The sequence below is a fragment of the Staurois parvus genome, unplaced genomic scaffold (genome assembly GCF_062004578.1).
Source record: "Staurois parvus isolate SC_StPar_1 unplaced genomic scaffold, SC_StPar_1.0 ptg000011l, whole genome shotgun sequence".
Taxonomy (NCBI): domain Eukaryota; kingdom Metazoa; phylum Chordata; class Amphibia; order Anura; family Ranidae; genus Staurois; species Staurois parvus.
Window position 1 is genome coordinate 22,115,979 of NW_028317807.1, and position 13,311 is coordinate 22,129,289.

The following is a 13,311-nucleotide window of genomic DNA, read 5'->3' on the forward strand; positions in this document are numbered from 1 at the left end:
CAAGAGACAACCTAGGTACCTGCCCATCCAATCGCTTTCTAATGTCTTTAACCTGATTTACGTTTGGAAAACAAAACACAATCACAACATCAGCAAAACAAGAGCAAAATATGAATGCAAAAGTATTGGGACACCCATCCAAATCATTGGATTCAGGTGTTCGAATCACCTCCATGGCCACAGGTATATAAAATCAAGCACCTAGGCATGCAGACTGCTACTACAAACATTTGTGAAAGGATGGGTCACTCTCAGGAGCTCAGTGAATTCAAGCGTGGTACCGTGATAGGTTGCCACCTGTGCAATAAGTCCATCCGTGAAATTTCCTTAAATATTCCACAGCCAACTGTTAGTGGTATTATAACAAAGTGGAAGCAACTGGAAACAACAGCAACTCAGCCTTGAAGTGGTAGGCCATGTAAAATGACAGAGTGGGGTCAGCACATGCTGAAGCGCACAGTGTGCAGAAGTCACCAACTGTCTGCAGAGTCAGTAGCTAAAGACCTCCAAACTTCAGATTAGCCTTCAGATTAGCACAACAACAGTGTGTAGAGAGCTTCATGGAATAAGTTTCCATGGCCAAGCAGCTGTATCCGAGCCTTATATTACCAACTGCAATGCAAGGAGTCGGATGCAGTGGTATAAAGTATGCTGCCACTGGACTCTAGAGCAGTGGAGACATGTTCTCTGGAGTGACCAATCATGCTCCTCTGTCTGGCAATCTGATGGATGTGTCTGGATTTTGGCGGTTGCCAGGAAAATGGTACTTGCCTGACTGCATTGTGCCAAGTGTAAAGTTTGGTGGAGGGGGATTAAGGTGTGGAGTTGCTTTTCAGGGGTTGTGCTTGGCCCCTTAGTTCCAGTGAAGAAAACTTGTAAGGCATCAGCATTCCAAGACTCTTTGGACAATTTCATGCTCCCAACTTTGTGGGAACAGTTTGTGGATGTCCCCTTCCTGTTCCAATATTATTGCACACCAGTACCAGTGCACAAAGAAAGGTCCATAAAGACATGGATGAGCGAGTTTGGGGTGGCGTAACTTGACTGGCTGGCAGAGTCCTGACCTCAAACGGATAGAACACTTTTGGGATGAACCTTACGGACTAAGACTGGGATGCCATTAACATTCATGTGCCTGTAAAGGTAGGCATCCCAATCATTTTGACAATACAGTGTATATGCACCATTTTGTTGTTACGCCTAGAGGGAAGAGTTTTAACCTCTAAATATTTAAAGGCATATTTACTGTAAGAACTGTAGAAATGTTGAATAGGCTTCTATAGATGCAAGTACTAGCCAATTATGTAGATTGCTCAAAAAGCCTGGATGTGTTTCTAAATGCACACAATATATCTAGCTATTAAAAACAAAACAAAACTGTAGAATGTTGATTCAGGGATCATCCAATTGCCTTACGGGAACAGAAAGGAATGTTTCAAAACAAACCATAGGTTATCCAAAGGAGGGCAAAAATCTCTTTTAAACTGCAGGTTTAGGGTTCTCAGTGTTCAGGTTTTTAATTTATTTGTCTTTTGATTGAACTTGATAGACACTTTTTTTTCATCCTGAATAATTATTAGTAACTATTTTTTTGTTGAATGTTTGCAGGCTCTAGTAGGAGAAAAAGCTTGCTATCAGTCAATCAGCAGTTATGGAGGACAGATATTCTACCTCGGAACTAAGGTACTGTATTGGAGTCATTCTATAAAAATGCAGGACAGGAGATGAAAGTGCAAACAGCCCTCTGACTGACTATCATTTTTATGCTCACTTTTTTTTTTTTTTTTTGTGTGGAATATACAGTCTCATTATCTATGGTGATGACACTGCAGAGGTTAATGTGTGTACTTAGTAGCACAGTCAATTGGTTGAGCTGTGTTTACTCTTTGTGCTGTCTTTGCTGTTTAAGACGTGACACTTCCGCCCTCTCACTCACTCACTTTTTTTTTCTGTTCATATCACTTGTATTCTCAGTAGATCTCTGACTTCCTATTTTCGATCTGCTGTCTCTGATTGTGTCTCACTTTCTATCTCCCACAGTCAGTACATGCAATGATGCTCAGGAACTGGCGAGAGGTAAGGAAGGCTGCCATCTCACACGTTTCCTGTTTGCAAAACAATGTCAGATTTTTCAGTATACCTTTTATTATTGCAGTGTTTGACTATGTTGACCACTTTATGAACAGATACAAATATATAGCTCCAACGTGAAAATAACTTTTGATGTAATGTTTGCCTAGAATCTTTATTGTCTTTTAAAAAATCATGTAAATAAAGGCACACATTAAGAAAACTATGCAAACTGAAAACCAGGCGATTTCTGGGCTTTGTGAACAGCATGCAAATTTTCTAAATCTTTGCAGTAAAAGTACATATCTTCGTGTTATAAATGATATGCTCTTTGGAAAAGTGCACGTTTGAAAGCAACACTTTTATAGCAGACATTGCTCTGATTTTAGTCTTTGATAGTTTTTTTAATGCAACCTAAGGTGTTTTATCAGTTTTTTTTATACAGCTCTTAGTAAGGTGAATTTATGCTGATTGTTTTAAATTGATGTTAAGTAAACCTTTTATGAAGAATGTATTGAGGCAGATTGCAGATGTCTTTCTGAGAATTCTACTTCATTTCTTTCTGAGCCACCAATTCAGAGAAAGTATTCAGATCAGCAAAGTCTGAAGTCCCTATCAATTTTTTCCATGACAGCCAGGCACTTGGCCTTTTTAAAAAGAAATCATTAGTGGCAGACTCCATATTTCTTATGACCGCCTTTCTTTAAACCCTGACTCCAAGCATTTCTTAATAAATTGGTTCCCCAGACAGTGTATAAAGTAAAAAGCAGCAATACGTACCTTCAGCCAGGAACTGTCCCTTGGAGTACTTCCCTTTGCCACGATGATGCCCAGCATTATTCAACCCAAAAGATTGAGAACTGATACTGTAAGTGCAGGGTGCAATGGGACCAACTTCCTTGAGGGGTGTTACCATGGCTCCCTTCATTCATCGTGTTTTGATGAATAGAGAGCGGTGCTGATTTCAGTATTCCAAAGAAGAATACTGTTTTGCCATTAAATGAAGCATTGGGCTGTACAGCATAGTTAGATACTGTGTTTTATATATGTACATTTTTTTGTACATGTGTTCCATGAAAGGAAAAACTGCATAGAAGCTGAGGTAATATCAGCTCTTCCAACACTGTTTCGTGTGTGAAGTATTTTTTTACATGACTGTATTCAGAGTCCGAGCAAATTCTATATTATATTTTAGCACCAATCTGTACACCAACAGAGTGAAACTTGTTGCTTTACTTCATTAGTGTATAACTTATATACTATTTTCCTGGCTATTATGCTAACATACTGTCTTCAGTACTTTGACTCACTGACCTAGAAAAAGTATGCAGATCAAGAAAATTAGAGAAAACTCAAAAGTCTTTATCTGCACTTTTTTTCTAGGTCACTAGTTTTCAAAGGAAAAGATTAGCTATTGCAGCCTCCATGTTTTTCTTAAGTGCAGTGTATGCAATACAACCCCCACCCCCAAGCCCAGTGCACATTCAATTAAAAGCTCTTGGTTTGTAAATATTCCTGTTTGTACACCCAGTGACATCATCATTTGGTCTATCTCATCCATCTTTGCTTTTCGAAAAGATTTTATTTGCTGTGGGGAACTGGAAGATGTTCCTGTAATCCTCATATGACTGCCTTTTTTCAGATCTCCTTCAGTATTTATAAATTAATGCCCACAGTTTATGAAATTTTGCCTCTTCTAGCAGCAGTCAGTGTTGATTAATATGATCTCAGTATCGATCAAGAAGGGTGAGCACTCTTGAACAGACTGCTTCTCCATACAGTACACCCAAGCTAATGTCCACAGCAGACAGTGTAAAAAAATAGTATAGGAATTGACACACATTTGGGTAAAAAATTTGGGTGAAGTTCAACTTTAATACAGTTTTTTTTGGATTAAGGCAGGCCCTACACAATGTAGCATTGGTCTCACATCCCTTCAATTGACATTGATAAGAATTGCCATAGGCACAGTGATTCTGGCCCATTAGCGCTGTCTGTTCTGGCATGGCTGCAGTAGACATCAACTGCCCATAAGTACATCTCCCCTTGTGACGTGAGAGACGAGTGCATAGCTTTGATCATTTGTGCTAATACTATGGATAATCCAGCATTGTTGCACCCAAACATTTTCTAACAAACAATTTTTTTGACCATTGATGTACACTTTCTGTGGCTTGGTATACATCATGTGTATTGTTACTTGTGCAATGTTACTTTGAGTAGATATGTCACATGAACAGCTACACATATATTGCCTGTAATGCAGCACACCAAACTATGTTTTTATTCTCATTACAGAGAGTTGATCATCTGCTGAAACAAGACTGTTACAACGAAGCCTTGGCTTTAGCGTGGTCATTTCATGAAGGCAAGGCAAAAGCTGTTGTGGGTAAGTTAGATGAATCTGATTATAGCAGATGTTTTATTTTCTCGCCATGTAATGATATTTGAGAGCAATTTTTGTGATTTGTGGTTGTGCTGTAAAAGTATACACTACAGTGCATAAGACTATCAGTTTGTCATGTGCCACTCTTTCTGCAGGTCTTTCAGGGGACCCCAAGAAAAGGAAGAGTGTTGTGGCTGATAAGGTAAGAATTGGTCTTGTGGTTCTGTAACAGGAAGCAAGCTGGACAGGAAACTACATTTCTATATAGTCAGAGGCATTAAATAACTTTCCACCCAAATCAGATACATCCCTTTTTAGTTGATGCCGGAGAGCTAAATCACCTTACAGTTTCTTATATGTCTCAGGAAGATAAAATATATCTGAATTTCACAGGTACCAATTACTAGTGGGTTCCACTTGCCATGGTAAAACTTAAAGTAAAACTATATTAGATTTATTTCTCTGATAACCATACATTTCTTTTTTTCAAGCATACACCCACAACTTTGAATTCACAGAGAATGATTGGTTTTCTATAGAAAGAGCATAGGTAAACTACTTGCCTACAGGCTGCCTTTCTCTGATTGGAACTGAGTTGTCCGGGAAGAAGGGGTTTTTATTCTGCATATTATTTGATATCCTAAATGAAATACTTACATTTTGGTGTCTGTGTCTGTTCCGCTGAGGTCATACTGTCTCAGTGCCCACACCCATTGTTACTTTCTCATGGCTGAGCAAGAATAGCCCCAGAAACAACATTTCTTTTCATGGAAGTAGAACTTTCTTTGTTCCCACTTCAGATCTTCTCAGCTATGATATGCCAAATAAAGGTCCATATTTAATATTTCCACATGTGTATGAGTTTAAGAACTGTAAGTAATAAACATGCTATTGAGTTATACTATGCTACTAGTTTAGGTGTAAATGACGCTGGAGCTCTGTTTTATCCAGGTTACAGAGTCTGCATAAGTAGGTCAGATCTGGTTGTGAGAAAGTTTTAAAATACACTTTGTGGTCAAACGATGTGTGATGCAGTTCAATGAGAAGAACATGTCCCTGTTGATTAAAATACTTATGGGCCATTTCATCTTTGTTATGGCCTTGCATATTCATCAGGGTAAAATCTCAGCACCCCCATGGTGAAAGAAGCTGTGTTGCTATCATTTGTATGAGAAAGAAAATGGCTGTAAAAGAAATAGATCTACAGTATGAAACAAATTATTCTATAACATTCAGCTCTAGCTGATCTAAATCCATGATAAGCACTATATGTTGTGGGATTGAATTTCGCAAGAAAACATTGGATTTCAGTCTCTAATGCCATTTCCTGCCTTGGGAGGTGGTCCTATAGTGCCCTATGAGAAGCTATTGTACAGGCATAACCAGCACACCGAACTGCTGCCTGCAAAATGTAAACAAACACCAGAGGCCATAGGCACAATTTTGAGGAAAGTATCCATCTGCAGATGGTCCACTACTTGAGAACAGTGGTGAAGGTTTGAGTGGGAAGGAGAAGTGCACTTTGAAACTATCTAGCTAGCCTACCTGCACAACAGTCAGTTTTTCACACAGGCATTGCTATAGTGAACCAGTCTACCTCACACCATTTTGTTCGGTAGTCTGGGACTCTATTTTGCATAACGTTTCTTATGCAGGTACAATATTCCTAAACACACCCACTACATACTTCGTGATGACTCTGATATTGTTTCTCTTCTTTTTTGTGTCATACCAATACAAACAAAAGAAACATGAGAATGCCTAAACATTTGTAATTGCAACAATTTTCTGGGCCAAGTGGTGCATCATCTGACAGAAATGCAGGGGAGACAATCTTTTTGACTATGACTGTATGTATTGAGAAGTAAATTTATATATGAAGGTAAAGTGCATGCTATAAAGGAATTGCAACAAGAATCAGTAAAAAGGCACGCAGCACTAGAGATGAAAATCTGAAAAATAGTACTAAAATGTATCATTTGCAAAATGCTATGTGTTTGTTGCAGTGCTGGATGTTCTGCCTTAAGAGTCAGCACAGTCCTATTTTCCCATTAGTGCTCTTTTATGAAATGTCATTATTGTCCACTGACCCAGTTAACTAACTTTATCATCATGATTATTTTTTTTCAAAAGCTTATGCATTTTTTTACCATTACAATTTACTATTGCCTTTCTATCTGGAATAGCTTTCCATGTGGGATAGACGCCTATAAAGTTTCATAAGGCTTTATCTGTGAGCTAAGGTGACTATCTCACAAACAACCTGTCCTTTTATGAAAGTGTTACAAAACTCTGGTTCAGTCACTTATTGAGTATGCCATTCAGTAATGGTCACTAATCCTCAGGAAGGATATGTTTGAGCTGGAGAGAGTCCAGAGAAGGGCAGCAAAACTAATAGGAGCCTGGAGGACCTCAGTTATGAGGAAAGATTACAACCATTAAAGTTATTCTTCCTGCAGAAAAGACTCCTTAAGAGGGGATATGACCACAATATACAAATCTTTAAATTATGATTCTAGCATTGGAAGGAAACTATTTAAAGTGTTACTAAACCCACAACAGTAAAATCAGTCTGTATCTGCAGCAAAGCATGCTTTTTATACTCACTGTGGAACCTAAGGGGTTAATCTTGCATTGTGTAAAAATCAGTCTGCCTTCGTTAGAGCAGCAGAGACAAGTCTGCACCACATGCTCTGTTTGGTTTGTATTGCTAGATAATTTTGTGGTTTTTTTTTTTTTTGGGGGGGGGGGGGCTGCATGTAATCGGCACAGGACCAATCAGAGCTGTCAGGGGTCATGCAGCCTCATAGGACAGTCAGAGGAGAATGGAAACTCCTCCTACAAGATTAATCGGTGCTTGGCTGCACTCCATACACTCGTGGTTATTTGAAACACTTACCCCCTTACAGATAGCTAAAAAGATCTATGGTGTCAGTGAGAACTGCTAATTACTCAAGGAACCCCTAGCAACCTCTAGAGGGAACCCCAGGGTTCCATGGCAACCCTGCCTTAGACTTTACGAGCAGCTAACCTTTACAGTGCGGGTGCAGCCCCACTGCACAAGAGGTGTTTTCGTTTTCCTTGAGTTCGGCTTTAAATAGTGTGATGTAAATTAGAGCTTCATTGAACTGGCTACAGTGAACCTGCAGTCTGATCCTTTGTTATGTACAAATCATTGCATTTTTCAAATTATTGACAGATTTGAATGATTTTGTACATGCTATGTTCATGTTCCTAGGTAAGGATGATGACCCATAGTACAGTTTTCTCAAAAATACCTACAATTTTGGCTTTTTCTCTTCTTTCAGATTGTTGAAATCTTGCTGCAGTACACTGATAAAGCATTGAGGAAATGTCCAGAGCAAGGCAAAATCCAGGTCATGGAACAGCATTTCCAGGTACGGAAGCTGGGTGACTAAGGGAATTCTCACTCTGAGAGCAGAAAAAAATTGGTTTAACCACTTTCTAAATGACTTATTAAAGTTGAACTTCAGGCAGATGTAAACACACAATATTAAAACCAGCTGTGAATTGAATGAATAATAATTAAAGCTAAATTGAACATGCATGTTTTTTTTTATTACTATATTACAGTTTTTTGTTTTTAAACAATAGGTACTGCAGTAATCTGGAAAGTTGGACTGCATCTCACACACAAATCTATGGCCCAGCTCTTTAGCTGTCCAACTACCCTGCTTTCTGAAGAGAAGTGAGGAATGGGGTTGTTGGACCATGGGAGAGTTGGAATGCTGCTTTGTGTTAGAAACCCCAGTCTGACTCTCCAGATTCTTGCTGCACAGAGTATTTATCAGTTACATAAAGATGAAAAAAGTAGAGATTTATCACTACTGTATATATGCAGCCTGGCTGCAGTACAATAGTACATTGTCTGGGTTCTGGGTTTAGTTGAGCTTTATATAAGTTTTTACTTACTGCTGTTAACTAACTGAAGCACTCTTTTTATATATATATATATATATATATATATATATATATGTATATATTACATTACTGTGCTAACGTTTTGGGGAATGGTGAAGAAATGCTGTAAACTAAGAATGCTTTAAAAAATGTATATTTTAATTGTTTTTTCTTATCAATTTACAAAATTCAAAGTGAGCGAACAGAAGAAAAATGTAAATCAAATCAGTATTAGGTGTGACTACCCTTTGGCTTCAAACCAACATCCATTATTAGACTTGTACACTTGCACAAAGTCACGGATTTTGTAGGATTAGAGTCAGGTGTATGATTAACCAGTTATACCAAGCAGATGCTAATGGTTATCAATTTCATATGTAGGTTGAAACAAAGTAATTACTTGAAACAAAAACAGCTGTGTAGGAGGCTTAAAACTGGGCGAGGAACAGTCAAACTCTGATACTAAGGCTGGCCATACATTATACAATTATCTGAAGATTTTTGGTTTAGATTTAGCAAAAACCATATAATAGGAGGACAAACCTAAACACTTTCAGTTGTATCCAATTAGGCAGGCCCTTGCACTACACAGTTGAAGGTAAATCTAAAGGAAATTGGGCAGAAAAGTGGAAGATAATTGTATAATGTATGGCCAGCCTAAGGTGAGGTTGTGGAAGACAGTTTCAGGTGTTCTGGACTGATGAGTCAGAATTTAAAAGGTTCCTTGTAAGTGTGGGGTAGAATTTCTGCAAATGCAGTTGCAGATTTGGTCAGGATAAATGGTGTCCTCATGCAGATATTTATCCATAATGCCATACCATCAGGGAGATGTATGATTGGCCCCAAATTTATTCTGCAGCAGGACATCGACCCCAAGCATACAGTCAATTTCATTAAGAACTATCTTCAGCGTAAAGAGGAACAAGGAGTCCTGAAAGAGATGGGTTGGCCCCACAGAGCCCTGATCTCAACAACATCATCAGTTCTGTCTGGGATTACATGAAGAGCAAGAAGGATTTGAGGCAGCCTACAACCACAGATCTGTGGTTAGTTCTCCAAGATGTTTGGAACAACCTACCTGCCGTCTTCCTTCAAAAATGTTGTGCAAGTGTACTTAGAAGAATTGATGCTGTTTGGAAGGCAAAGGGTGGTCACAACAAATATTGATTTTATTTGGATTTCTCTTCTGTTCATTTACTTTCCATTTTGTTAATTGATAAAAATAAATGATTAACACTTCTATTTCTGAAAGCATTCTTAACCAGTGCCGACCGCACTATATCCAAAAGATGGCTACAGCGCGATCGGCTAGTTCTGGGAGGGCGTCCATGGACGTCCTCCCAGAACCACGCCCCCTGCGTGCCCCCTCGGGCACGCACTGCCCGCGATCTCTGATCACTGTGTCCTTCAGACACAGCTGATCACATGACTAAAGAAGGGGCCCACTCACAGGCACTTTTACCATGTGACCAGCTGTGTCCAATCTTAGCTGATCACAAGGTAAATAGAAAATGCTGGTTATCTCCTCTCCTCACCCTGACGGCTTGTGAGGACAGGACAGCCGGTAAGCTGCATTTCGCAGGGGGACATCTACACTGATCATTAGGGCACTGATCATCAGTGTCCTGGTGATCAGTGTAGCCCCATCAGTGCCCATATGTGCTGGCAATTAGTGCCCATCAGTTGAATCAGTGCCCATCGGTGCCCATCAGTTGAACCAGTGCCCATCAATTGAATCAGTGCCACCTAACAGTGCCCATCAGTGTCGCCTAATAGTGCCCATCAGTGCAGCCTATCAGTGCCCATCACTGAAGGAGAAAAATTACTTATTTACAAAACTTTATAACAGAAACTAAAACATTTTTTCAAAAGTTTTGGTCTTTTTTTTTGTTTAGCAAAAAATAAAAACCTCAGTGGTGATTAAATACCACCAAAAGTAAGCTCTAGTGGCTTCAAAAAAATTATAAAAATTTAGTTTGGGTACAGTGTTGCCTGACCGCACAATTGTCATTCAAAGTATGAGAGCGCAGAAAGCTGAAAATTAGTCTGGGCAGGAAGAGGATAAAAGTTTCCAGAAGGCAAGTGGTTAATTTACAGCCTTTTCTCACATTTGCTGAAAACTTTTGCACAATAGAGTGTGTGTGTATAATAAATATATATATATATATATATATATACATACATACACAGTATCTCACATTTTTGTAAATATTTTATTATATCTTTTCATGTGAGAACACTGCAGAAATTACACTTTTCTACAATGTAAAGTCCCCTCTAAATAACTCAACACACAGCCATTAATGTCTAAACCGTTGGCAACAAAAGTGAGTACACCCCTAAGTGAAAATGTCCAAATTGGGCCCAAAGTGTCAATATTCTGTATGGCCGCCATTATTTTACAGCACTGCCTTAACCCTCTTGGGCATGGAGTTCACCAGAGCTTCACAGGTTGCCACTGGAGTCCTCTTCCACTCCTCCATGATGTCATCGCAGAGCTGGTGGATATAAGAGACCTTGCACTCCACCACTTTCCGCACAGATGCTCAATAGGGTTTAGCTCTGGAGTCATGCTTGGCTAGTCCAACACCTTTACCCTTCAGCTTCTTTAGCAAGGCAGTGGTAGTCTTGGAGGTGTGTTTGGGGTCGTTATCATGTTGGAATACTGCCCTATGGCCCAGTCTTCAAAGGGAGGGGATCATGCTCTGCTTTAGTATGTCACAGTACATGTTGGCATTCATGGTTCCCTCAATGAACTGTAGCTCCCCAGTGCCAGCAGCACACTCATGCAGCCCCAGACCATGACACTCCCACCACCATGCTTGACTGTAGGGAAGACACACTTGTCTTTGTACTCCTCACCTGGTTGCGGCCACACACGCTTGACACCTTCTAAACCAAATAAGTTTATCTTGGTTTCATCAGACCACGGGACATGGTTCCAGTAGTCCATGTCCTTAGTCTGCTTGTCTTCAGCAAACTGTTTGCGGGCTTTCTTGTGCATGATCTTTAGAAGAGGCTTCCTTCTGGGACGTCAGCGATGCAGACCAATTTGATGCAGTGTGCAGCGTATGGTCTGAGCACTGACAGGCTGACTCCCCCACCCCTTCAACCTCTGCAGCAATGCTGGCAGCACTCATACATCTATTTCCCAAAGACAACCTCTGGATATGACACTGAGCACGTGCACTCAACTTCATTGGTTGACCATGGCGAGGCCTGTTCTGAATAGAACCTGTCCTGTTAAACCGCTGTACGGCCTTGGCCACCGTGCTGCAGCTCAGTTTCAGAGTCTTGGCAATCTTCTTAAAGCCTAGGCCATCTTTATGTAGAGCAACAATTCTTTTTTTCAGATCCTCAGAGAGTTCTTTGCTATGAGGTGCCATGTTGAACTTTTGGTGACCAGTATGAGAGAGTGAGAGTGATAACACCAAATTTAACACACCTGCTCCCCCTCACACTTGAGACCTTGTAACACTAACGAGTCACATGACACCGGGGAGGGAAAATGGCTAATTGGGCCCAATTTGGACATTTTCACTTAGGGGTGTACTCACTTTTGTTGCCAGTGGTTTAGACATTAATGGCTGTGTGTTGAGTTATTTTGAGGGGACAGTAAATTTACACTGTAATACAAGCTGTACACTCACTATTTGACATTGTAGCAAAGTCTCATTTCTTCAGTGTTGTCACATGAGAAGATATAATAAAATATTTACAAAACTGTGAGGGGTGTACTCACTTCTTTGAGATACTGTGTATGTATGTATGTATGTGTATATGTATGTATATGTGTGTATGTGGTGTATATATTCTTATAGGCCAGCTATGTACTAATGTATTGCACACTGCTGTCTGTCTAACAGAAGGAGAGAGCAGAATGATGACCTTTGCTTGTGCTGTACTGCCTCTACTTCATTGTTTGTTTACAGACAGGGGCAACATGCAGTCCAGTTGTAGTCCTCAACTACAGTACATCCAGCATGACCTGTCTGTGATATCTGGCATGGGTGTCTAGGTCTGAAGCAAAGGAGTATCTTAAAGTCAGACTGAAGTCAAGGCCTCATTTCTTGTGACCAGATGGCTCTTTCACACTCAGTGAGCTTGTGTGGTCACTTTTATCACTGTCAGGTTCACTTATGAAGGAGGATTGCTAAATACTGTTGACAGTATTTCATGAAATAAATGAGACAGTATGTCAGCTTTGTTTATTAAGGTATTATCTCAGCAATACCACCTTATTTCAGATATTTTCAGTTTTCATACATTTTCTCAAAGTTTCTGAGATATGGTTTGAAACTGGAGGGCTAAATCTTCCACTAGCTTCTTTTGTATTTCCAATGAAATTTCAGGTTGTTTTTTTTTTTTCCAAAGAGAGTTCTTCTAAATGTTTTCTTAAGATGATTATTTATTGCTAATGTTTTTTTTTGTTAGGATACAGTACCAGTCTTAGTTGATTATTGCCTGCTTCTGCAACGCACGTAAGTTGTTTTTTGTTTTTTTTCACTAAGTGCGCAATGATTATTTTTTTTATTATATGAAGATAGGATTTTTTTTTTCCTAATGACACTGTTTTCTACTGTTGATTGAAGAGAATATCTACTTTTGTACAGTATCTTGGTGTATGCAAGCTTTACATACATTTTCTCTGTACAATAGTTGCTTAACACCAAGTTCAATTATTTTCATTTAGGTGCATTCCTTAATATGCCCAAAAGAAAATAGTCAATAAGCTCCCTAATATCTGTGTAAAAAGAGAAAAAAAAAAATATGAAAAAGTAGCTGTGACATCCTCACAATCAGCCTGGGAAAAGTAGGTGGGTTCTTCCTGCTACTTCCTAGTGATGTGTGTCTGTTGGGAAACTACATATCTCTCAATTACCATCTTTTCATTGATTGTGTGAAGATTGTGCCCCAGCTTGGGTGGGGATCAA

At 39.5% G+C, this 13,311-nt stretch overlaps 1 protein-coding gene across 3 annotated transcripts in view; it reads left to right on the top strand.

The window, feature by feature from the left end:
• The window catches only part of VPS8 (VPS8 subunit of CORVET complex), a 300,342-nt gene that overhangs the window by 59,788 nt on the left and 227,243 nt on the right, over positions 1-13,311 (top strand). For all 3 annotated transcript variants that reach the window (XM_089671617.1, XM_089671621.1, XM_089671618.1), the window contains exons 16-21: positions 1,609-1,683; positions 2,041-2,076; positions 4,369-4,459; positions 4,612-4,658; positions 7,765-7,854; positions 12,812-12,858. In XM_089671617.1, coding sequence (XP_089527743.1) covers positions 1,609-1,683; positions 2,041-2,076; positions 4,369-4,459; positions 4,612-4,658; positions 7,765-7,854; positions 12,812-12,858 — 386 coding nt within the window. The remainder of the gene's footprint in view (positions 1-1,608; positions 1,684-2,040; positions 2,077-4,368; positions 4,460-4,611; positions 4,659-7,764; positions 7,855-12,811; positions 12,859-13,311) is intronic.